Source organism: Achroia grisella, unplaced genomic scaffold, assembly GCF_030625045.1.
Source record: "Achroia grisella isolate CSIRO2021 unplaced genomic scaffold, CSIRO_AGI_Agris_v1 utg146, whole genome shotgun sequence".
NCBI lineage: Eukaryota > Metazoa > Arthropoda > Insecta > Lepidoptera > Pyralidae > Achroia > Achroia grisella.
This window is the reverse complement of record NW_026712636.1, coordinates 2,687,576-2,713,196: the sequence shown is the minus strand read 5'-3', so window position 1 is coordinate 2,713,196 and position 25,621 is coordinate 2,687,576. Positions and strand designations below refer to the sequence as shown.

At 34.1% G+C, this 25,621-nt stretch overlaps 3 protein-coding genes across 4 annotated transcripts; 1 reads left to right on the top strand and 2 right to left on the bottom strand.

Annotated features, from left to right (window-relative positions):
- Window positions 1-2,656: 2,656 nt before the first annotated feature.
- LOC131855616 (uncharacterized) lies at window positions 2,657-7,146 on the top strand. The gene is made up of 2 exons (XM_059206906.1): window positions 2,657-4,272; window positions 6,941-7,146. Exons 1-2 carry the CDS (start codon window positions 2,694-2,696, stop codon window positions 7,078-7,080), a joined length of 1,719 nt encoding a protein of 572 aa, XP_059062889.1. The 5' UTR covers window positions 2,657-2,693; the 3' UTR covers window positions 7,081-7,146.
- A 1,525-nt stretch (window positions 7,147-8,671) lies between these two features.
- Window positions 8,672-18,894, bottom strand: LOC131855596 (Golgi resident protein GCP60). Of its 2 annotated transcripts, XM_059206880.1 has the most exons (10): window positions 18,627-18,894; window positions 17,078-17,291; window positions 16,298-16,366; window positions 15,631-15,735; window positions 14,919-15,215; window positions 13,625-13,707; window positions 12,597-12,791; window positions 11,254-11,364; window positions 10,234-10,373; window positions 8,672-9,040 (listed from the first exon to the last, which is right to left on the bottom strand). In XM_059206880.1, exons 1-10 carry the CDS (start codon window positions 18,769-18,771, stop codon window positions 8,924-8,926), a joined length of 1,476 nt encoding a protein of 491 aa, XP_059062863.1. In that variant the 5' UTR covers window positions 18,772-18,894; the 3' UTR covers window positions 8,672-8,923. The 2 variants fall into 2 exon arrangements, with proteins under 2 accessions (XP_059062863.1, XP_059062864.1); XM_059206881.1 differs by lacking the exon at window positions 10,234-10,373 and having other exon boundaries at window positions 8,914-9,040.
- Window positions 18,895-22,805: 3,911 nt separating this feature from the next.
- On the bottom strand, window positions 22,806-25,521 carry LOC131855590 (motile sperm domain-containing protein 1-like). The gene is made up of 4 exons (XM_059206871.1): window positions 25,331-25,521; window positions 25,086-25,249; window positions 24,288-24,454; window positions 22,806-23,251 (listed from the first exon to the last, which is right to left on the bottom strand). The coding sequence occupies exons 1-4, from the start codon at window positions 25,449-25,451 to the stop codon at window positions 23,062-23,064; spliced, it is 642 nt and encodes a 213-aa protein (XP_059062854.1). The 5' UTR covers window positions 25,452-25,521; the 3' UTR covers window positions 22,806-23,061.
- Window positions 25,522-25,621: the final 100 nt, after the last annotated feature.

Sequence of the window (25,621 nt, the reverse complement as noted above, 5' to 3'; positions counted from 1 at the left end):
AAATATAGCCTATATGTTATTCTGATGCTGATCTGAAGCAATATTACTGTAAAGTTTCATTTTTTCATGAAAGAGTAACAAACATCCATACTTACAAACTTTCGTGTATATAAATATTATTATTAAGGTATAATAATTACTTATAATTTGTAAAATAAAATAAAAACAAAAATAATTATTATTCATGTAGGACATTTTAGCCGCTTATAAACGTCAAGTTTTTTTTTTTGTTTAATATTTTTTGTCGTGATGTAATCTATCTTAATCTCAAGTTTCATTATGATCCGTGTAGTACTGAATAAGCAATATAAACACTGACATACATTCGCTTATAATATTAATATGGATATTAGTATAAGTATGGAAGTATATAAATTTTACCAATTTTTTTAATACAATGTATAAACAAATAAATCTAGTGGTCCCCGATTAAAGAAAGGTTGAGAATCACTGCTTTAGTAGAAAGTGATGGGTTCATTTACTTTTGGAAATGTTGTCAACGAACAGATAAATATGACAATATTTATGTAATATATATAAATATATGCACACATACTTCTTGTGGCCTTGTGATTTATTACCGAAATTATAAATCCCAAAGGTCTGGTGTTCGAATCTGGCTGACATAAATACTTTTTTCCTAAACAACAACAACAACAGCAACAACATAAATATAAAAGGGACTGTATCCATAGCCTATAAACATAGGCGATGGATCAGTATCAATGTTCAGGGTAGAGGGATTGTTAGTAATGGGGACTAGTAGCCCGTTGCTAGCTACGTACAAGATCGACCTCCACGCGGTTCCCCTTGGAAACCATCGCGTTTAATACTTGGTAAAATCATCACAGTAGACTAACTGACCTGACCTCATGCTCATCTTATCTTCCTGCTCTGGCGCCCCGCCAGCTCAAACCGTTAGCGAAGTCGATTGGTGGCCAACCACTCGCCATTTGTAAAAAAATGAGACATGTTCCTTAGCGAGATAAAATGAGTATTCAGCTATTAGAGAAAACGTAATATAAAGATTATGGCGTTAGAAAACAATCGGTATAAAAGGTAGGAAGGTTTTTTTAAGCACATGGACAAACGAGATTGTGGCTCACTTGATGGTAAGTGATTACCGCCACCTATTAACACACGCAACAACAGGGTAATTGCAAGTGCGTCGCCGGCCTTTTAAGAAGGAATGAGCTCTTTTCTTTAATTTTTTAATATCGTATCGATTCGGAAATACCATTGCTGGAAGGTGATTCCACTATGTGGTTATGAGTAGCAAAAACTTTCAAGAAAACTGCACTGTGGATCACTATTCATGCAGATGATCAGGATGGTATTTTAGTTTCTGGTGGAAAGTACGGTGGTGAAACTCAGCAGGCGTAGCTGGTATTAATCCGAACGATTCCTCAGAACACTCACCGTGATATACCTATTCGGTGTATGCTTTGACACACATACGCACACACGCACTCCTACACACGCACGCACATGCACGTTTTACTTTTTTAAAACACTATAAATAGTAAAATGATTTTTTTTCGAAATTTTACACACAAAACAATAACAAAAAATTTTAAACATTGCTACATTTACAAAAAAATCCTCTTACCTCTTGTATAGTCCTCTTACCATTCAGTCGATGTTAAGTTTACTGTAATTGTAGGTATGAGTGTATTTAAGCATCTACATTTCATTTCATTTCATTACATGCGGTAGAAAATAAATGCACATACATACAGAAAAGCAATATCTTTAAATATCTATAAAAATATATAGGCGAAACCATAAAAAAGATTGCTTTCTGAAACACCATAAGTGACATATTATCTTATTAACCTCCTGACCGACACGCAGCAATGCAAACAATGCCAGACTAGCAAAATTAGCATAGGCAGATATCTTATAACCGTTGAGTAAATGTTTTACAATAACTGTCATTAGTTAAACGAATCATTGGACTTTCACTTATTTTTTACTGGACATTTGACGGAAAAAATATCATATTAAGATAAACAATAGTTATTTAATTTATAAAAATACATGTGCAGAAGATTCGCACCGGCAAATAATATTAAAAATATTATTATATATAATACTAAAAAAAATAAAAATTTAAACCACTAACAAAAAATAGAGTCGAGTTAAAAATCTTCTCCTTGTATGGAGTAATAAAATAAAAAGTATTTATTTATTCCACTTTCAATTGATCAATGCCCGGTGTAATTTATACATATCGTATATTAATTTTAAATCAATGTAGATTATTACAAAAACACTACCTACCTATATGGAATCTACATGAAAAGAACTCGTTTTTCTCAATGGAGAGGATTTGGTACTGAAATCACCCATAATTAGCAACATTTCATAATATACACCCAAAAAATATGTAAACACAGTTTAATTGAAAACTGTTGAATCAAAAAGAGATTAATAAATAAATAATTTAATTTGGCAAACTGAAAGTTGTTAGTGCCACTGACCCCTATAAAAATAGATAAATTACACGGCACGCAATCAACGTTCATTAACAGTTAATTTGCAAAAAGACACCTAGACACCTTAAGTACATAATGACAATGTTAAGCGAGCAGTTAGCGTAAACACGCTACGTATGCGGGGCCGGGCACCGTTAGTCCGTCCTTATAAATGTAGACCATCACCCGTCTGGTTAGTATAACGCGCCGACGACCATGAGGCTGTACGTGCATCCACTATTTTTGTTTACATTTCTTTCGATCGCATTCGCGGCCAAGCTGCCCGCGCTCGATGTTCGAGATTTAGAGAAAAAACTCGCCATTGTAGCACAGGAAGCTGCGAAAGAAGATGTTGTGCCCGTTGACAATGGCCCTATTAGTGAAGAATCGACCGATCAGAAGATTGCCGTTAACGAAATAGAAAATAATCTCCGTGTCAAATTAGACGATATTCCCGTTAAAGTTGTCGTTGAAAACGTTAAATCGGTATTGGAAAGTGACGGCGTGAAAACTGATGAAGAACAAAAAAGTGAAGACAGTTCTGATATCAAGAGAGTGGAAGTTGACCTCAACAATCCAGGGCTGCCGCAACGTCAGGAACATGACACACAAAATCCCGAACACTTTGAAGAAAAAGTACCTAAATTGAAGGAAAGCATTGATAACACGCAAGCAGCTTTAAAACAAGGATTCCAAGGTGTTGCTGATTGGATTGCAAATAATGAACAAGTGAACTCTATACAGAGTAGTCTCGAAAATCTACAAAACAGCTTCACGAGCCAAATTGAAAAACTGAATAACACAGTTCAGTCTATTTGGAATAAAAACCAAGATGAAAATGAGTCAGGGCAAATAAAAGCAATAACTAACGTTGAACTTGGTCTGAAAACTTTAGAGAATAGCTTCAAGAGTGGAATCAAAGCTTTGACTGATGAGGTCTATAGTTCTGGTACTGTAAAGGCTGACGGTGATAAACCAGGAGAAGGTGGAGCGACAACAGATGGATCAGCATCAGGTGCAGCAAACAATCCCTTTGTCCAGGCATTACAAAACTTCCAAAATACTGTATCTCAAAGTTTATCGAATGTGACCAGCGCTTGGCAAAATTATATTACAACAATTCAACAAGGAAATTCCAGCAATAACACAAATGCTGGCGCCGGCAGTATTATTTCTGGAATAGGAAGTGGAATACAAAACATATTCGTCCAAACCCCTTCCACCCCTGCTGGACAGTCCGATGAACCGAGTGCTACCACGTCCAGACCAGGTCTACCTATATGGCAAGGTATTCAAAACTCTTTACAGAATATATGGAACCTGGGTCAAAATCAAGGAGCACAAAATACACAAAATGACCAACCTGCCCCAGCCAGTGGACCTATCGCGCAAGCGATTCAAAACAATCCCATCGTTCAAGGAGTAGTAAACTTAATACAGCCGAACAGGCCTGGAGCGCAACAGCCTCCAGCGGCGAAACCGACTGAATCCACCCAGCAGGAAGGCAGCAATGCTGTACCAGCACCCGCTGAATCGAAACCTGAACAGTCTACTCCTGAGAAGCCACCACAGCAGTCGGTCGACGGGCCAATAAAGAAGATTATTCAGAATAATCCAATTGTGAAGGGTATATCTGGTGCTGTGCATAAACTCACAAGCCCAGAGAGACCTAGAGACACACTGGAGGGCCAGGCGACTGAAGATGTTAAGGGTGGGCTTTTCCTGCACGGTGGGTACGGATATGGCGGACACGGGGGTCACGGTGGACACGGCGGACACGGTGGCTCAAACAAAGGTAAATATTAACACTGTAATTACAATAATTCTAAGTAGTAAAGTAACAGCATATCGCTGGGCGTATTTTTTTTTACAATCTTGCCATAGATAAATACGAAGAGCAAAATAATCATACAAAAGAAAGCCAATTTCGAGATTCATTATTTCATTTTATATATATTTCTATTTATCTACTATTGAAGATATTTACAGTATTCCTCGTTTAACATTATCTATGTACTACTACTCTACTTTCTATTTTTTTAAGTAACGACTCACTTAATTTTTTTATGTATAATATTATACATAGTCATATTATTTTATTGGAATGTGATCTTTATATTTCGTTCATATTCTTATAACTTCTTTATTTCTTTACAATTTTCAGTATATATATGTATATATATAACATTATGTAAACCACCTATAAATTTTAATTCCTTCAGTGACAGCATGGAGCAATTTCGTGAACAGTCTCATAGGTACAATATCAGCTTCTATAAATGGAACTACTGGCACAATATCAACAGCCGTCAACAGCGCTATAAACACACTAGGCACTAATCTTCAGGTACCTTGGACAATGGGGAACAAATCAATGTTTTGTGTCGTTTTGTGTTAAAGCTTTGTTTAACTACAGGCAATTTGTTGTGAACTTGTGGCGGTTACAAATAGCTCGTAATATTAGGGAATAATGAAATATTAGCTTATATTAGCTTCACGAACTCAAGAAGTTCTTCTTGAGTGAGATATAACTTAATCATACTACGTTTTCATACATATTTTTAAGTTCTAAAACAGAAGTTTCATTAAAACATCAAAATTATCGGAATCTTGCCACGAATAACTGATAAATAGCAATTAATTTTAAAAAAATCTCTAAAATTAGAGAGGGACATCTTAACATGATTAATTCTTTTTGAGTTAAAAAACAGAAGAGCGATCAACTGGAATATTTTATTTGAAAAAAAAAACGTAATCTTACCACGGTTTATTCGTATCTTTAAGTACCCCTCAAAATTACGAACAAATCTTGATAAGATCTTATTAAATAATATTGCGTGTTTAAATAATAACCCAAGTTATATGACATATAAATGAAAATTATGTTAAAAGTTTATAAAAATCTAATATGTTTTTAAGAAATAGTACATAGTACTCTAAACATATAAGTGCCTATTATAAAAGATTACGTATCTGAAATGAAATCTAATTGTTAGATAGATAATTAAAACGTTAGAAGCAAACAGCCCATAGCATAGCTTCATCTGCACAGTGCCAATATCTTGTTTTATAACAATTTTCAATAAGGTCCCGACTGCTATTCTATTGATGGTATCTCGATAAGTCGATACTCAATAGCAGATCTATCTCCAGTATTTATTTTAGTTGAATCATTCATAATTTTAGAAATATGTAGGTTATTTTGTTTCTTTTTCGTAACTTCTGCTCCCGAGTGATTGATTCTTCTTTTAGTATATGGCAGGAATATACTTTATTTCTAATTTATTTTTACCATATTACGCCGACTCCAAATAAATGGGATAGGGAAGATGATGATGCTACTGTATCTAATATTTGTTGTATTTTTAAATATTTGCCGATGATTTTTATTACATATAAAATAATCTATTTTTATTTTTAAACTTCTACTCATGTATAAAAAACATGTATATCTATAACATAATATTTTCACCCACCTTTACTGCCATGAGTAAATTGACTGACAAGTAATAAGACTACTATAATACTTATATTATTATTACATATCTTTTTTTATAATCTCTTATTTTAGTAATTTTTTTTATATTTATCGCTACCGACCAGTACAGCTATCTTCGTCAGTTCAGAACTGGCAAGAATCTCGACTTGTACATTTTTCTACTAAGACTAATATCTGTATAGCTTTCTAAACTGACTGACATATGTTATAATAATATTGTACTTAAATACAATTATACTGATAATAGTTACTAATGAGACACTAACTCTTATATTACTAATATTATGACCGCGAAAGTTCATGAGTATGGATGGAAAGATGGAGGAATTGATGTTTGTTACTCTTTCACGCAAAAACTATTGAATAGATTTTAATGAAACTTTACAGTAATATAGCTTATACATCAGAATACCACAAAGGCTGTAAATTACACGGGGTGAATCCGCGGGCACAGCTAGTTTTTTAATATTACGCTTTGAATGAGACAGTTGACGGAACACTTATTTCAAAATGACTATCGACTATAACTGAATATATTTCGACGCTATTGCAGGCCCTAATTATTTAAACAGATTAATAATTACTAACAATTCTCATTTTAAACAGATTAATATCTACAATTTTGCAATTATATACGGACCACGATGGTTTCCGGGGGAACCGCGAGGTTACCCTGATATAGTATATTGCTAGCAGTAGGGTTGTTAGTCCACATTACTAACAATCCCTTTCACCTAACTAGACTGCTCTGTATGATACGATACCTTCAGAGCCTTGTTATTGCAATTGTATCAGATTAAAAATTGATAGGTTTTAGGATTTTCTATAAACCATTATTAGCAATTGCAACTGTGCATAATCAAAAGTATATATTACAATTTATTCCGTTTCGTTTCTATTGGTTTGTTAGTGATGTTGAATACGAATCTCATAACAATTATTTATAAGTGCTTTTTATTTACAGAGCATAGTGACGGCAATAGGGGCATAGAAGAAGTAAAAAGTAACGTAGAAGAAGTAAAGAGAATAGAAAACGAGACTAAAGCAGACGAGGTAGAGAAAGAAGAGTCCAAGCCCGAAGTGGAATCCGACAAGACTGAATAAGTCACAACGTGTAGTGTGATAATAATTTAACTTTAATTTATTGATGATTAAGATTAAATGTAAATAAATACCTTAAAGAATTGTTTTTATACGTTGATACTATCTTTAACTCGGTAAATCTTACCAAAGTAGAGTTTGTAAGAAATCAGCCGCATGGATAGGTACATTTATCTGTACATATAAATAAAATTGGATTGTCTGTTTGTAATACTGAGATAACCGGTTTTTAATATGTACATGCATATGAATATAAATAGGGCATATATATCAAAATGACATTTTTTACAATTTTTGTATGTCTGTGTGTTTGTTCCGCCTAATCTCTGCAATGGCTGAACCGATTTTGACAGGTAGCTGATGTAATAAGAAGTAACTTTAAGGAGTAATTTTAAAAAAATAAAGTATAAAAAATTTTACGTTCATAATAATAATAATAATAATCTCAGGACAATTCACACAGCGCCATCTAGACCCAAGTTAAGCTAGCTAAAGCTTGTGTTATGGGTCCTAGACAACTGATACAAATACATAGATATTTTTTTTTTCCTAAATACATACATATTATACATAGAAAATACTCAGACCGATACAAACAATCATACTCATGAATACAAATGTTTGTGTCGTGCGAGGAATCGAACCCGCGACCATCGGTCATAAAGCGGTATGCTAGACCGCTAGACCACCGAGGTCGTCAAAAGTTCATAAGCGGTATAACATGGTACATTTTAGCACTAGGGTCAATAGTCTGCATTACTAACAATCCCCATCGCCCTCTGGTGCAGATTTCCTTATCAGATAAGGTCCTAGTGTCTTGTCCGGGCAAGAAGCCCCAAGGAATGGTATTCAATCCCTTGAAGGTGGTAATTTAAACTGCTTATAATATTTGAATAATTATTATTTCTATTTCTGTTTCTTTCGTAGCCTCATGAAATAGAGATGAATTGATACAATAGGGGAATGAATAAAACATTTTTATTGTAATTACATATATATTTTTTACTATACACATAATTTACATGTACATCAATATATTTCGTATCATTGGACTTATCTGAAGATAATAATCTCCATTATAATAAAGTACATATATAATTAATTTTAAAGAACATTGCACATTATATTATGATCTAGTTAATTAAATAAAATAATAGTAAAGTAAATACTGACGACACCGGTCTGAGGCCCATTGGACCCCTAAATCTTGCCCTGGGTACCCGTTATTCCATATAAAAAAAGTTCCATTTGCCCCACACAAGTTGCGATGTTTCCACTAATTTAGAATGTAGTACTGACCCCACCGAACTCCATTCCGCCTCAGAATTAAATTATGGCAAAGGTTTTTTGAAGTTTGGTTACGCAATACATTTGTGAACGCTCCCTGTTTGACAGGTGTGAACAGTTTGTATGGGAAAATAAAATTGTTCTTTTTACGACTTTCCGTGTAACTTATTCAAATGCAATATTAGCCAGATCGCTCAAAAAATATCCTCAAAACGATATATATCGTACCGTATCTCCTACATAAAGAGTTCCTTGGCAGTAAATTAATGGTCATTGGACCTACTAAACTAAAATACGAGAAAAGAAAATAGCTTATTCCTTCTTAAAAGGCGGCAATGCACTTGCAATTCCCAAATTTGCAATTTGGTGTAAGTGATTACCGCCGCCCATGCACCCATGAGCCGCAAGATATATAGGGCGAGTGGATTACTTAAAAAGGCAAGTTTTGAGGGTCCTATGCACCCTAGACCACGACTCTAACGGTGTAACATTTACACGTACATCAATTATTACATTTATTATAATCTGTCATGTACCTATGTTTGCTTAGCATAATTTTTTACTGAGTGTAGTATATTTTATAATATAAAGTTTTTGACCGCCAGAGGCTGTAGCTGTTATCGAATTTAAGTAAATACACGCCTTCACCTGGATATCTGTGGGAGCCAGCATACACCTGTAATATTAAAATACAAGGGCAATTAATTTTAAATTTTATTTGAGCCGTCATCTCAGGAATTAATATTTGACGGTGTCAACCGTCATGTTAATTTCACTGAAAAATCAAACTCCTGGCGGGGTGAAGATTTTCGGAGTTAGCCCCGAGGGATTAGTCCTTTCGTCCTGGTATTGACTCTAGGACTAAAAACACTCAGGTAACGGTGGAATCGTACTCTGAGGCGGAGTATTTTTTTGGACTATTACTTGGTTTTGGTTGTACCCGTAGTCCTGCGATCTGCATAGATCTATCGTGCTCGCTCTTATTTAGTGTTCGCTGCCTAGACAAGAATCGAAGGATATTCTTAGGAGCGACGATTTTTATATCCACAGGATAGAGTGCAAACTTTCAAAAAGATATTTTGTTTATGTATCAGTGGGCTACAAACACATACGAGATGTAGTGATGTTTCCTCCCATTTGACAAAATCTAAAAATATAGTGTTAATCGGGCGGGTTACTAATGTGAGACTTTAAGTCTACATTTTCGTGATAATAATAGATGCTAGTGCTTGATTAGGAGTTTAATTAAATAAAACCGGGTTCGAATATTACTTTAATACTGATAATGCTATAGAAATGTATAATAAAGGGGCTTTGCATTACCCCTCTGATTGACCCCAGTCCATTCAAACGGAGATCGAAATTACGACGGTTTGAGCTGAGATTCGAACCCCTAGCGGTGCCCTCAAACTAGTCTTATCCGTCGGGCGGGAATTGGTATTCAGCCGCTACATAAGTTCTTCCGCGGGTTTGGCGTGTCATCTGCACTCGCACCCTATCGTCCGGTGAAGCTGTAAAGGCCAGCTGCGGCCGACAGCATTAGAGTAGACAGAAAAAAATTGAGGTGAAATTGCATGTGTACAGTAAGCATACATGTTTTTTTTATGGATGATAATGGAATGGTGCACCCGTCCAGACGGGTGCACCATGCTGGCGGGGCACCGATGGAAGAAGATAAGATGAGCACGAGGTCAGGTGAGTCAGCTCATCGTGACAAATTCACCAGTAATTTATCACGAGGGGAAACCGCGTGGAGGTTAATCTGACATGGTACATTGCTAGCACTGAGATCATCAGTCCACATTATGAACAAAACCTTTCCCCCCTAAGCAGACACGTTGGCCGTAATAATATAGAGAGGGTAGTCACCTCTGTGTGGCAGTCGCGGCGGTAGATGGAGACGACGAGGCTGAGCAGCGGCCGCGCGCCCCCCGCCCCGCCCGCCGCCCCCGCCCCCCCCGCGCCCCCCGCGCCCCGCTCCGGGTCCCCGGCCGCCTGCTCCCCGTACTCTGTACACCACGCGCAAATATACACATCATCATCGATTTGACGACCTCGGTGGTCTAGCGGTCAATCACACCGCTTTACGACCGATGGTCGCGGGTTCGATTTCTCGCACGGCACGAACATTTCTATTCATGAGAATGGTTGTTTGTATCGGTCTGGGTGTTTTCTCTATATATACATAATATGTATGTATTTACAAACAAAAAACTTAATTTGGGTCTAGATGGCGCTGTGTGAATTGTCCTGAGATTATTATTATCATTATATAATTTGGCTGCGTATTGTTCTTCTCTTCCATTCATCCCTGTTCGCAATCATCACGTTACTTACTTCTTATCAGATCATCTTTCACGCAGCCCATCCATCTCTTTTTCGGCCTTCCTCTGATCTTATAAACACATTCATATGTAATAAACGTAAGAGATGAATAATAATAATAATTTTTTCTAGACCTAAATTAATACATACTAGATAACTGAAAATACATAGACCGATACAAACAAATATATACATACTAGAATACAAAATGTTTGTGCCGTGCGAGGAATCGAACCCGCGACCATCGGACATAAAGCAGTGTGCTACACCGCTAGACCACCGAGATCATCTGTAATAGACTGTGTGATGGATAATATGTCAGGAAAAGGAGTAAATAACGAGACATATTACGCAGAATATATATAACCATGTAGAATACTCATGATAACTAATTTTCCAAAGTAGCTATTTGAAAATAAATTTAGATTTTTTTATATCAAACTAATGATTAAGCACCCTCTTTCTTTGGGAATGTTATTTAACTTTATCAATACTGACTTTCGGTGAGATTTATATATCCTTAGGACTAATATAATTAATGACAATGCTGTGTATAACACGAACCATCATCGTCGTATCCATCGTCATCAGCGTCCTCTTCTTCGTCGCTCTCCGACAGCTGCATAGTGACTTCGGTGGTCGGTGACTTGCCCCATTCAAAGTACACGCCAAAACCTGTCAAACATCAACACTATTAAAAACAGAGAAAAATATAGTGTCGCATACAGTAAAGTAGCAACAAAACTCAGAGAGCGCGTTCGGCTTGAGCTTGAGCAGAATTTGAATCGCTACGTAACGTTCATAACGTACCTTTAAAATCCACTCGATCGAGGCAACGTATTTTCTGTTCACTCAACCAAATTTGTAATTTTATAGTACTAGCCTTTACCCGCGGCTTCGCTTGCATTGAATCCATTAAATAACTTCATTACTGGCTGATAGATGGCACTGAAGTTGCAAAATGTTGATATTTAATTTATTTCTTTTATTTTTTAATAAACGTTAATTTTAATATCTTGTTTTTTTATAAAAAATACTTGTTTTGTTTTTAATAAAAAGTCCTATGTTCATTCTAATAGCTCCAAGAACATGTGTACAAAATTATATGATGATCGGTTTAGTAGTTTTCGCGTGAAAGCGTAACAAATATCCCTACTTTTACATTTATAGTATTAGTAACGAAAGTAAGGATTTACCAATAAATTCAGGATAGAAATTCTCTATTTCTACCACCCCGTAATCTTCTGAAGCCATTATCAAATACCATATTTCATTTGAGCAGTATCGTCATGTACCAATAGTTAACTAGCTGATCCGACTGACCTTTCTTCAATATAGTCTGTTTTTTAATCCAAGAGACAAATTTGACATTACCAGTTGCCAGGTATTTGCAATTGTTGTGCATGGTGTGTTGCTAGCAATGGGGTCTAGTGTCCCCATTGCTAGCAAGATACCATGTTAGGTCAACCTGCATGCGGTTTTCTCTGGAAACCATCGTCGTTAATTCCTGGTTATTTAATTATGATGGGCAAACTGACCTGACTCATATTCATCTTATTATCCTCCACTGGTGCCTCGCCAGCGTAAACCGTTAGCGCAGAAGAGTGCACTATTTCATTATCAACCATGAAGAAAAATTACCATTTTTATAGTTTGGTTATCCGAGATTAAAAAACAGACTACAGATAGATATAGATATATAATTTATATATATATATATATGTAGATAAAGATATATATATTTTTTTATTTGTATCTTACTATCCATATATAGCTTTTTATATTAGCCACTATGGTTTCCAGGGGGGGTCGCGTGGAGTCCAACCTGACATGGTACGTTACTAGCGATGGCCTATAGTCCCCTGGGAGAGTGTCGCAAGTGATGCAGTGAGTAGTGCGGCACGTACCGAGGTCGTAGTCGTCGGTGGCGAACTCCCAGGCGAGGCAGGAGGCGCGCGGGTGCGTGGGCACGCGCAGGGTGAGCGTGTCGCCGCGCGGGACCACCACGCGGCCGCCGCCCGCCGCCGCGCCCGCCTTGAACCGGCTCACCTCGCCGCGCGAGCCCGTCGTCCACATCCGCGCCGCGCTCACCGACGGGAACTCTGCGCACCGTTACCGGGGACGGATCGTGAATTTGTGGAGCCTGGGCTGGAGTTACTTAGGGGTCTACCTAATTATATTACTCGACTCCACTGATCCAAAAACGAGCGACCAGAAATTCAATAGAAGCACTCGCATGGGTGGATCGGTCTCAGGGTTGCCAACCTTATGATAGGTATTTTAACATTCCAGATATTTCTTTATATTCTAAATATCGTTTCAGTGGGGAGCGGGGGTCCTTTATATCCTCGGGGCCTTAGATAGATCCGCCCCTGACCATTACACTAATGGTCTATTTCTTCAAAACAAAACTATGCATGTTTTTGCCACGGCGAAATAAACTTAATTCGAAAATTCATTATTCAAGAATCCGAAAACGTCCCATTTTATATGTTGCTCGTTTTTATTATTCTATAGTTGCCCTTACACTAGGCTCTTTCATACTCGAATCGAATTTCACGCGAAAAATAATGTGCATGTACACCAAAATGATATATATCATTTTAATATCAATTAATTACAAATGTACCAATTATGCTATACGTTTTCCGCACTATTTAATAGATAATAAATTTATATTATTAAGGAATTATACGTAGTAATTATTTGCTTACTGACATCACTCAATACTGTATTTCTACTTTAGCTATACCTGCGGTTTTATTTACTTTTAATCATCTTGTGTTAAAACGTTCTATAGTTCTGTATCATTTTATTGTACTCGAGGTAATATTAATTAATATAAGAAAATTTACTCAATATAGTGTTTTAATATCTCAAACCTATACATACGCACTATAAACAAACTATTTTTTTAATATCAAAATATACTAACCATCGCCATCTGACTCATCTTCCGCTCTAGGCTCCTCAACATATTCGATGACTTCATCGACTTTTTCCGTCGTCTGCATCGATCTAAATTATAGTTATAAAATATAGTATAGTAAAAATATTATAACATTGAAAATTAACATGAATTATGGGGCTAAACACATATTTTTTTAATATATTAAGAAAGAGTGTTTGCGCTAATGATAAACTGAGCATGATCTTCCTTGCAACGGTCGACCTTCGATGAAATTTTGGTCTCGATCGGTCAAGCTGTTTCGGAGGAGTATCGTCACAAAGAGTGCAAATCTTATCTCTAAGATATCTCCGCAAATCACGGTCCGCTCGAAAACCGAACTTCACGCTTCCATGTTTACCAATCAAAAAAATTCCGGTCGCTCAAGGTAGAGTTTTTAGGAGTAAATGCGCTCATTTAAACAAGTGACCTGGTGTGGAAACAACAAACCTAATCGGTCACCAACCTAGTTACATACATAATACATATGTAGCGCGGTGGGTATCACCTCACCAATGATATATATCATGTGACGAGATGTCGCTACATAACATATTATTTATCATAGGTAGGTAATGAGTATACCGGTGAAATAATTGTACTATTTATTATGCATTAGTACGTTTATTATATAGTTACACGGCTTATTAGTAACGCGTACATTCAACGCGGAGTCGTAACGTGGACTGATTTTACATTCGACTCAAATCTGTTATCTCGAGAGGTAAAAATTTATGGAAGGATCTCGAGTGTTGACAGAAATAACAGAAATATTACAAGTATACACGCACTGTAAAGAAAGCAAATAAATTATTGTAACTATCAATGTAACCTACACTAGTACATCGCCAGTGTACCGTCAGCACGTGCAACACAGCAATTCAATATTGATTTAAATTAAATAAATTAAAAACATCTGTTAAATCATATTACTCACTAAACTATTACTTGAATGAGGAGCTTGCAATAGTTGTTAATGCACAAGATTTTCATTTAATGTTAGACTATATAAATATACATTGTAAATAAACTGTTTTTTTTTTTTAAAAAGGAATTCTATTGAGTTTCTTACCAATTCTTCTCAATTGAATCTGTATATCGAAATGGATGTCAGGGAAAATATTGTAATATAAAAAAAATTACGTTTATATGCGGCTAAAATGTCCTTCCTACATGAAGAAATTATTTTTTAATTTGAATTTGAATTTAGAGACCTACATTGATACATTGCCAGTGTACCGTCAGCACAAGCAGCAATTCAATATTATAAAAAATAACTCACTTATTATTATTTAATGCAGCATCTTCTGTTTCATTTAATTCGGAATTCTCTAATATTTCCTCTTTCGTATTTTCACAATCTTTGGCTATCTCGTTCTCGTATTCATCCACGTCCTTAAGACTGGAATTCGACAGTCTCTGGTCCATCGCCAGCTGCTGTATGTACTGTTGATAATGCTGGTCCTGCAGCTGTCTGATCAGGATGGCCTGCTGGTCGAAATTGCCAGGAAACTGCTGTTGAGCGTATTGTAGAAATTGTTCGTACGTTTGAGCGTTGAGTGCGTCTTTTATTCTTTGCCTGGAAACGTAAAATTAGGTACATTCAAAAGAAAACTGCATAATTATATTATTAAGCAATGAAATGAGTGTTAACTGCTTGCTGTTATCATATGCATTATTGTTGAGTTGAGTTTCTTGTCAGTCCTTCTCAACTTGATATCATTCCGAACTGACAATAGATTTGACATATCATAAGACACTGTAATAGACTTACATGAATAAAGATATTTTGATTGATTGATTGATATATTCCTTATCACGATTCCTACCATCCAGTTTGGCAACTACTTCAGTTAAGAATAACTGGCAAGAAACTCAACATATATTTTTTTCTTATTATTATCTTTATTTGACTCTCAGACTTTGTATAAAGTCTTCCTAAAATTGCTATTATTCAACCCTTATCATTTTATCATTTATATTGTTGTACTTACACCTGTTGCTCCTCTGTTAATATATTATTCTGCTGTTTTTGTCTCTCTATAAGTATTCTGTTCTGCAACTCTTCATGAGCTCGTTCTTCCTCTAGTTTCTTCAGTCTGCAATAACATTATAAACTTTATCAAATTTTGCAAATACAAATAGAATGGTAAACGAGACTTGGCATACTCACATTTCGTTTAATGCTTGATGATAATGAATTTGATTTGTTATTAGTTTCATAGGAGAGAGTGTCACTTTCATTAATAATATAAATGATTCATTGTTTTTGTTAGAAATGTATAAAACACCTAATTGTCATTTCGAAACCGACACATATGGTGTAAAAATGTATTTTGATTTTAAATGTTTAATTTTGCACAAACCTAGTCTTGAAAATTAACAATGATAAAAACATAATTAACCAAATAGGTCTAGCCATTGTGAAGTGCATTTATATAAATTAGGCAATTAATTTTTGGGATTCGGAATAACAATGTTCACTTTTTTGTGAACAAATTAGAATGAGATCAACACAAAATATAATGGGAAGATTAATACAATATAATAGCGATAATAAAAATTGTAATTGTACTAATTTCCGATATTAGACTGCACAAAAACACAGAGATAAAAATTAAAAATCAAGTAAAGTTTATAATATATAATATATATACTTACTCCTGTTGTTTTATATTCTCTAAGTTCTTTTGTATAGCCTCAAAGTATGGTTTGAACAATGGGCATAATCTGTAAATGAAAAATATACATTATAAAACACCACAGATATAGTAAACTGACATGGTGGATTTAATCATGGCTACAGTATAAAAAAATAATTTCATTTTATATTTTCAATCATTTCAGATTTAGTCAGAAATAGAATTGAAACACACTCTTTCTTTCAGTAGTTTGGAACACATCTTTCAGCTGAAGTCAAAGTTATGGTAATATGCTATATCACTGGATATAGCATAGTGGCTTATTACCATCATTATATCATTTCCATCATGTTTTTTATCCCTTTTTTTGGTATCGGCATAGTATGTCTTCTTCCATTGATTCCTATTGGCCGTCATATTTCAGTATTCTGTACTATACTCAACATTCTATATTTGAAAAAGTTTATTTTTTTAATTATAATAAATGGGTTTATGCTTGGTCTTCCTCATCTGTTAGTAAATGATGGCAATAAAGGATAATAGGATGTAACATGCTTTCCCAGAAGAAATCTACTTACCAGGAGAGAATGTGGATTAACGACCCTTTGCTAGAAATGTACCCTGTCAGGTTGAACTGCATGCGGTTCCCCCTGGAAACCACTGTGATAAATTTCCTGTGAATTTATCATGATGTGCTAAGTGACCTGACTTCATGTTCATCCCATCATCCTCAACTGGTGCCCAATAAGTGCAGGCGGGTGGAATCATTCTATTATCATCCACTAAAAAATGTATTTACCTGTCTAAAGTATGAACAAAGCCAGCCATAGCTTGTATTTGTGACATTTGACCCAGTGCTTGCCAAGCTGCTCGTCTGTCTCTTCCTATCACATCCAGAACTCCCAGTGGAGGAGCTGAATTTGGATCTAAGGGTCCATGTGCAGCTTGCTGTGTGTAAGCCACTAGCTTTAACCTGTCCTCATAGCTTAAATGTAGAGCCTTTCCTTCCTTTTCTGAAATCATAATATGTTTTTTTTCATAATGATATCTCTCATTGGGGAGGGCTGGACAGGATTGTTATTAAAAGGGAAAGGTGGTCCCATTGCTAGGGATGTATAATATCAGATTGACCTTCATGTAGTGCCCTGAGAAAACCATCACAGTATTTTTGATGAATGAATGTGATACTATGCTAACTGACCAGCCTTGATGCTCAATCTATCATTCTTCACTGCACCCTGCCAGCATACATCATTAGGGCAGCTGAGTGCACTGTTCTATTAGCATTCTTTAAAAAGTCATTAATCATCAAGGCAATATCATTCCATTATAACCCATTAAAAGATAGAAATGCATAAAATACTAGATGGAAAATGGAAATTTCAACTAAAATAAGTCAAATTCACTATTCAAATGAGAGATTATTTGGAAAACAAAATAACTTTTGCTATAATTTAATCTATATATTAATTTTATCTTTCGAGATAATTATTTATATTTTTTTATCTTTGAGAAAGATAATTGAAGAAGAGAAATTCCAAATTTCTCTTCTTTAATTATAAAGTTATAACATTAATAACTATAGACACTAAATTTGTCTTTAATTTACTATAGAACTCAATATAAAATAAAAAAAGACAGACATATATATATATTTACACAGAGATATATTTTCTGATTGGAATAAAATTAGTCTATATATAATATAATTTAAGGTAAATTTTATTCCAATTGTTTGAGCAAAGATAGAAAGAAGAAAGAATACTGAAATGAATTACAGACTAAAACTGAAGTAAACAATGTAAAAACTTCTGCTTTCTGTGCCCAATAGGGTCCATAAATATAAAATAAAACTGACTAGTAACTTATTTAATAACTAATTTTTCAAATTGTTTCACTATAGTGAAAATAGCATTAGTAAAAATTTGCAAGAATATAGTAAGTTCCCCTCAAATTGAGAACTGGCAAAAGTACAAATGGCGCTTTTGCGATATAGGTAATTGATCCGGTACGTACGGAATTATTTATCGCGTCGATCAATCTAAACGATAATAGTAACGATCTATATTTCTACGGAACATTAGATACGATTTTAACGGATGTATGGTTGGCGTTCCATTTTTAAATTATATATAACACTTTCTAATATTCATTCGGAATATAGAAATATAGGAATCTGTTTTGTATATGTAATTGGGAGTCATCTCTTCTCATTTAAAAATTCGAATAAAAAAATTGGGCGTAACACGCAGTATCCAAACTTATATTTTAAACTTTATATCCGGAAAATGAGGTTTAATTGCAGCAGATATGTAATTCTATATAAATATTATAATAAAAGAACTTACCTTTGTAAAAGGAGAGGCCGTGTTTATACACTTCTTTTAATGGGAGGCCCCATTTTCTTTCTTCACTTTCCAAAATTCCTTGGTCTGTTTCTAGAGGAACTTTTTCCGCGTTAATTCTAGGGTTGTTTTCTTTTAATTGAGACATGATAATACTATTTTAATCCAAATAATTCAGTTAATAAAACTAAAAACTACAATACAAATTAGACAATTTTTAGCTGCTCCTGTTTGCTAGTTGTCAATATTCTCACTTTGACAGTCAGTGGACGTTGACGGACGGCAGTCGATGTGACACTAAAAATGTAATGTTGCTAGTCCCAGACGAATTTATTTCGCTGTGTTGCCATCTTTTAAGTTACCAGAGCAACGTAAATAAGTATAATTGTATGAAAAGAGCACTAATCAAGATACGTGCCAATTTTTCTTGCCTAAATCCTTATTCCGAATGTAGCGGTAGAATAAAAAAATAGTAGGTAATTAGTAGTAGGACAATAATTTATTTATGTATGGTAAACAATTACTTGATTTTCCTACCTATTACATTTTAATTTTGAAATAAAGGAATATAGTCCACAAGATTTCTAATAACAGAAATTAGACCACATTGCTAAGAACTTCACCATCAGGGCTATTTCTTGTGAATTCGCTACAATGCGCTGATTGGCAACTTACCCAATAAACTTCCACTAGTGCTCCGCCAACACCAGCGTATGTTATAGCAGTATTTAATATATATATGTACTTAATACATATATTTTATGTAAATAAATACTTTACGTCAAAAATAAACAAATATATATTACTATTTTTACGACAGAGGAATTCCAATTAATTTCTATAATATAAGCCAATGTAATCAAACACAAGTTTTATAGATTACGAAATATATTTTCTACATAGTTACAGTACGGTATAGTACATGTAATAAAATAATAATGTTATATTAACAATAATGTACAAAATAAGTTTATATCACACATTGTCACAAAAATAAAAACTAGCACCCTTACAAAAAAAAGTCATTTTAAAGTACATATAACACACAGAAAATATGAAATGAGGAAATACATTTGTTATTGAAACCGATTTTCAGATAATCTTATCTTCAGTTACTCTCTTTTAGTTACAAATATTAGCTGAATGGAGAAAACATTTTGTTTAGAATAGTATCGGATATGAAATAATTCATAGAAGTAACGATTCTTTCACACATCCACCTCTGTGGTACATTATATTGCATCTTATGAAAAAAAACCATATAGCACTATCAAACAAATACATGTATTAAATGCCACCAGTAAATAATTTATTATACATAATAAATAAAAGCTGCTTAAAGTCACTTCACATTTAAACGGAGTACATACTTTCATTACACAAGTAAAAAAACCAGGAAATATATACAATTACAGAAGCACCCTGAAGATAAAGTTATAATGGCGACCTAAAAAGTCCCCCTTTAGAATACTTAAATGGTGCAGTCTTAAAAGGATTCTAAAGATTATTATATTAGAATTCACAAAATCAAAATATTTTAGAAATAAGAGGAACTTCAAATGATTGCATGTACTATTTTGTTTATTCGTGTATAAATGCGTTCTCACATTATTAGGTTCAGTCTGACGATTGTCCAAAGCGAGTCGCTTTGGACAATCGTCAGTCGCGTTTCGATTGGCGCATTGATTGTTCGTCCCGCCCTCTTTGAAAAAGCGCCAATAGGAACGGGACCGAATGGAACAATCGTCCAACTATACCTAACAATGTATGATCGTACTAAGTATCAGTTTAGAATATTGAGAATCATCCTCAGTGGCCTTTTAAGAACCCTATATTACAGGTAACATGTGGAGGAAAATAAATATTTTGACAGTCAAATAATTTAAATTGATTTATGAATACAGCGACCAATAGTACCAATAAACAAAAATATCATATGTAAAAATCACAGAACACAAACTAATACAGTTATAACTTATAATTATTAAATTTGTAATTCTGATATCACATTTTTACTGCAACAGTAAAAATGAGCACTTATCTGCTAAAATACAGGGTGCAGTTCTGAATACTCTTGACTTGTTATGCCAAGAGATAGGTAAAATACTAATGTAACAATCACTTTCAACAAGAATGAGGTTTGAACTAAAATTCCGAATCATTCATACTGAATTCATAGACAACATAACCGCGACCACAGAGTATGAAGTTTAAAAAAAAAATCAATTTTCCATTTTACTTCTTGGGCAAATTTGTTCAGTTTTTACGACTTACCCTATATTAAGGTATGTATCTAATAAAATTAAAAAACCAAACCACCCCACTGGTTCCCTGTATGCAAATAAATAAAATATTCCGCACCCTTTGCAATATTGTTATTTTTTTAAGGCCAATAAAGATTTTCTATTCTGTAAAGGTTCAATAAGGGCTGAGGCAAAACCCAGGTAAAATACTCGTGAAACTGTAGCACTGAACTGAATGTTTTATACTAAATTGGTCATGGAATGGCTCGGTTTGAATGATGCTTCTAAAAAAATTATTCAAATTTCCACTTTATTTCTTTGTAACAAAGGTTCAGTTTCATGTGTATTTTATCTGTATTTCGGTATACTCTTTATAACTAACCCTGTATATAATTGCCATAGTTTTTTACCAATTTTTTGGTACATTTGGTAAATAAATATAACCAACAATAATTATAATATACGGAACATGCACACTGTAAATTCCGTCTATTAGATCAATTTACTTTGTAACAATTTATAAACGTATTTTGAATTGTATAAAGTAGTGGTATAATAAGATTATTTTACAGTCACCAAAGTAATATTATTATATACATAATTACAATTTCTGAACACAAATGGCTCTATACTGTTAATAGAAACAGCAAATTTGATAAGTTTTGTTCAAACATTCATCGTTGTTATTTTTCAGCACACTTGCTCGTAAATTGGATCTGATTTTACCGGTTTTCGATATATATGTAAAGCAGCTCATAAAATATGCGTGCGTTATGAACGCAAATAGTGAAGTTATATTAGATAACTGCACTATTTGCTATTTTTTAAATTTCGAACTGACCGTCACGCGGCGTTAGCCCGTAGGCAACACGCTGATTTAAAAAATTAAAACGGCGGGAAATCAACAGTGTGCATCACTATTTTATGGTTGAGTTTATTTAAAATCAAGTGTGTTGAAAAACATCGTGCGCTATACGTGCGTATTTAACACACTCGGTTCTATTACGCACTGGCCTTCGGTTTGGGCCGAATTCCGCCTCATGTGTTATAATCATCATAACGCGTTTATATCATAATATACTACATATTACGTAACTGCACTGGCAAACACGCTGGCAGCACATATGATGGTAAGTGAGAACCGTCACCTACATTTATAAATTGCTACGGACCTCACGTCATTCCTGAAGACTAAGGTGACATATCTGCAAACCCTGTAATTTCCCTGACATATTTCACCCTAAGCGTAACATAGCTTATAAGGCAAGCTGCTTGAATTGAATAGCTGAGACATTAAGTCAACAGCTTTGTCTACATTGGTAAAAAGTCATTTATGATAGAACATTACACATTTAAAGACAGCCAGATTAATTTGTGTGACTCACTGTTTTTATCAGTAATATTTATCTTATCTCTTTTCTCTTTCCCACGTATCATATATTGAAATAACGTCGTCTATGTCGACGTGACGTGACATTCGTACTTAGCGAAACTATCTATTCCTTTTAAATGCATTTTGGATTCTATATTCTGCACTTTGTCTCTCATTTTCTTTACTGTCTGTCATTATCTGATATTTTATTAATCAACAAATAGAAGGTATTTTTAAATATAATTAAGAGTAATCCACTGTAATTTGACATCGGCGGTGCGATATTCTATGACTGTCTATAATGTTTCTTCTTCATTTCGATAGCATTATATCTGTAATCTATATGGGAAAGAGAAGGAAGCATTATGTTGTCTCTAGCGCACACTGCTGGCGTCTTGCAGCCATTAAGCTGTAACTGGCGAGTGACTACAGTAATTTGTTTGAGAGCCGGTAATTAAGAAGACAAACATTATAATATCTATAGATCATAATAGTCTATATGGTTGGCTTTAGTATCAAAATAAATTAGCAGCCCAAGTGTCCCAATAATAGTATAGAAGAACAAGTAGTTCATTGTACCTCCCTAATTTACCACCATTCTGCATGCCTTATGCCATTACAAATTGGCACAGCATGTTGCATGTTTTGTCTTTCATTCTGATCTTTCTTCAATCATCTCACTCACCACAAACATTCACATGTTCCTTCACATGATCCATTCTCTTTTCCAAATCATTAATTTGGACTTTAACCCACAGACCTCACTGCCAATTCACATGCATCCACTGATATTTTACTCACAATTTGGTGGTGGTATTCATTTCTAAGGTCTCAAAACAAGCATGCTTACTAGTCCGAGTACAAAGGAGAATACGAGTTTGAGGTTTGAACCAATGTGAAGCCACTCCGGCCATTGTGACTTGGTTTGCTGTTCAGGTTGTGTTGGCAAGAGTAGCGCTACTATACAACATATGCTCACTGCGACAGCTACCACATTGATTTGCTGCTGTTCTCTGAAATAACAATGTATAAACTTAATAAGAAAAGTATATCAGATGAGTTTTATGGTTTCCTAAAAAGTTACGATATACTATTATACTAAACTCTTTTAAAAAAATAAATAAAAAAAAGCTATACAGAAGCTATATATAATAAAAGCTTAAAAAAAAAAGCTATACAATACAGACTAGAGATACAATCCATACTAAGTGATTTTATTTTAAAATATAGTAATAATTTCAACCCTCCATACAACACAGCAGTTTATATCTACACTATGCTACCCATATATACAAATAATGTAATGTTATTGAAAGAGATTGACTAAGACTGCTAGCCTGATTATGGCTCGAAGACATATGGTACAAAAATATTACAATAAAAAAATAGTTATAGGTACTACATGAACAATTAATATCTTTTTATTTTTAATTATTTTTCTATTAATATCTTAAATACACTCTCCAATCAAAACACAATTTACAAAGCAGCTTTGTGGCTGACATAATTGAGAAAAAGTTACTGATTCAGATATGATACAGGTACTGATAATACAGACTTTGTAGAAAGTCCTACCTTTGGTAAAGTAAATGAGAAAATTATGTAAGCATATTAGTATTGACACATTTTATCTAACTTAGGTCAATAGTATGCCTTTTTCCATTACTGCCCTTCAACCGTTTTCTGTTTTTACCCAATGGTTAGCTGGTAGAGACTGCCATATGGCATTAAACTCACCAATTGTACATTATTATTAGATGTGCAATAAAGGATATGGGACACAGTTACCTAGATACATCAATATAATAATTGCAATGAATTATGGCTATTAAGACAAACTCAATATTGTCTACTAAGCTTTGCCGTGTCTAAACTGTCTCACCCCATCTTACATTTTCCTATTGTTATTTAGTATACATTATATTTTCATATTGTCAGTCTATTATCATCTATAATATATATTGTCTCAACCAACAACATCTTATTATTACCCCATAACAATGGATAAATAAATAAAATAATAAAGTTCAAATATAAAATCTATTTTACCTGTGATGTGAAGGATGATGACAAGTCACCCTTAACTGTTCCTCCACAGGTCTAACGGGAGCTGCTCTAACTGCCAGCGGATGGAAATTATCACCTAAGCTTTCTGTATTTGTGTTTAATGGTTCCCCTTCAATTAGCTTTGTAGGAATGTCTCTTTTGCCCAGGGCCTGGAAACAAAGTTTTAAATGTTCAAAAAAAAGTATTGGAATGTACAATATAAATTATAGTAATATTATTATTATTCTTTTTGCTAATTGACAATCTGTTTTTTATACAATAGTCCAGTCTGATGGCTCTCAAATATTAACATTATAAAGAGAAAAGATTTCATTGTTTATTTGATTGTATTGAATAGGCTACCTGACCGATTTGAAAAATTCATTTACCATTTGAATATACATACATGAAAAAATACCAATAAAATTCTTATTGCATACGCTGGATTCAATACAGAATTAAATCATTGGAAGCACAGAAATATTTTAGTGATCTATTATAGAAATATTTTAGAAATATTTAGTGACTATCTTTGTTGTTTTTAAAGTCACATATACCAATTGAAATAGAAAATTGTATTTATTTAAATTAGACTATAAAATAAAAAGGCTATAACTTAAATTAGGCTCACTAGGCATCAAAATTGTTTTTTTATCAACACTGGTTAAAAACCTCTGCTCTGTATTTATTTACAAAGACAATATTTTAATTCACTTAATATTTTAATTTAATTATTATTTGTTTCAATATTCAGTTTCAGACACTACTTCTATGCAAGAACTTGATTTTTATTTAATTTACCTGCTGGGTGTTTCTGTCGTACATAGTTATTCTGAATTTCTCTATTGTGTCACAATGCGTAACAGATGGTTGAGTGTATCGTACCACGATGTCTATGCAACTTTGTGAAGCGATCACTCCCTCTGGATCTATCACTGTGAACTTGTTTGGCGAAGTACATAGTACTGGAAAAGCAATAAAAGACTTAAAGTATGTTATCTTCAATTATTATTGCGTCTAAAATATTTAAAGACCCAATAACTTACCTTTAAAATTTACAGAAAAATCATATGGATTATACACTGTCAATAATTGCTTGTGAGTATGTCTTGCATTTAAATAAAACTCAAGGGAGACGGGAAATACGAACACTGGAAAATTTTTCATTTTGTAACGATGAAACTAATTATATATGACGAAATTGTTTTTTATTATCACAAATACAAAAGAATGCGACTTCGATACACAACAAAAAACTAATGACAATACTGTCAGGTCTGTCAGTGTCAGCTGTCAATATTTACTATCAAATTTCGTTATTGTCAGCTGCCAACATC

What these genes read in the sequence shown, in the direction of transcription:
- LOC131855616 (XM_059206906.1), top strand. Translation starts at nt 2,694, where the DNA reads ATGAGGCTGTACGTGCATCCACTATTTTTGTTTACATTTCTTTCGATC. An exon ending in ACACGGTGGCTCAAACAAAG is followed by an intron (nt 4,273 to 6,940) that starts GTAAATATTAAC and finishes TTTTATTTACAG; the next exon opens with AGCATAGTGACGGCAATAGG.
- LOC131855596 (XM_059206880.1), bottom strand. Translation starts at nt 18,771, where the DNA reads ATGTCTCAATTAAAAGAAAACAACCCTAGAATTAACGCGGAAAAAGTT. An exon ending in TTTGTTCATACTTTAGACAG is followed by an intron (nt 16,367 to 17,077) that starts GTAAATACATTT and finishes TTTCATTTACAG; the next exon opens with ATTATGCCCATTGTTCAAAC. An exon ending in AGATGAGTCAGATGGCGATG is followed by an intron (nt 12,792 to 13,624) that starts GTTAGTATATTT and finishes AACGGTGCGCAG; the next exon opens with AGTTCCCGTCGGTGAGCGCG.
- LOC131855590 (XM_059206871.1), bottom strand. Translation starts at nt 25,451, where the DNA reads ATGAAAAATTTTCCAGTGTTCGTATTTCCCGTCTCCCTTGAGTTTTAT. An exon ending in TTTTTCTGTAAATTTTAAAG is followed by an intron (nt 25,250 to 25,330) that starts GTAAGTTATTGG and finishes TTGCTTTTCCAG; the next exon opens with TACTATGTACTTCGCCAAAC. An exon ending in ACGACAGAAACACCCAGCAG is followed by an intron (nt 24,455 to 25,085) that starts GTAAATTAAATA and finishes CTTTGTTTCCAG; the next exon opens with GCCCTGGGCAAAAGAGACAT.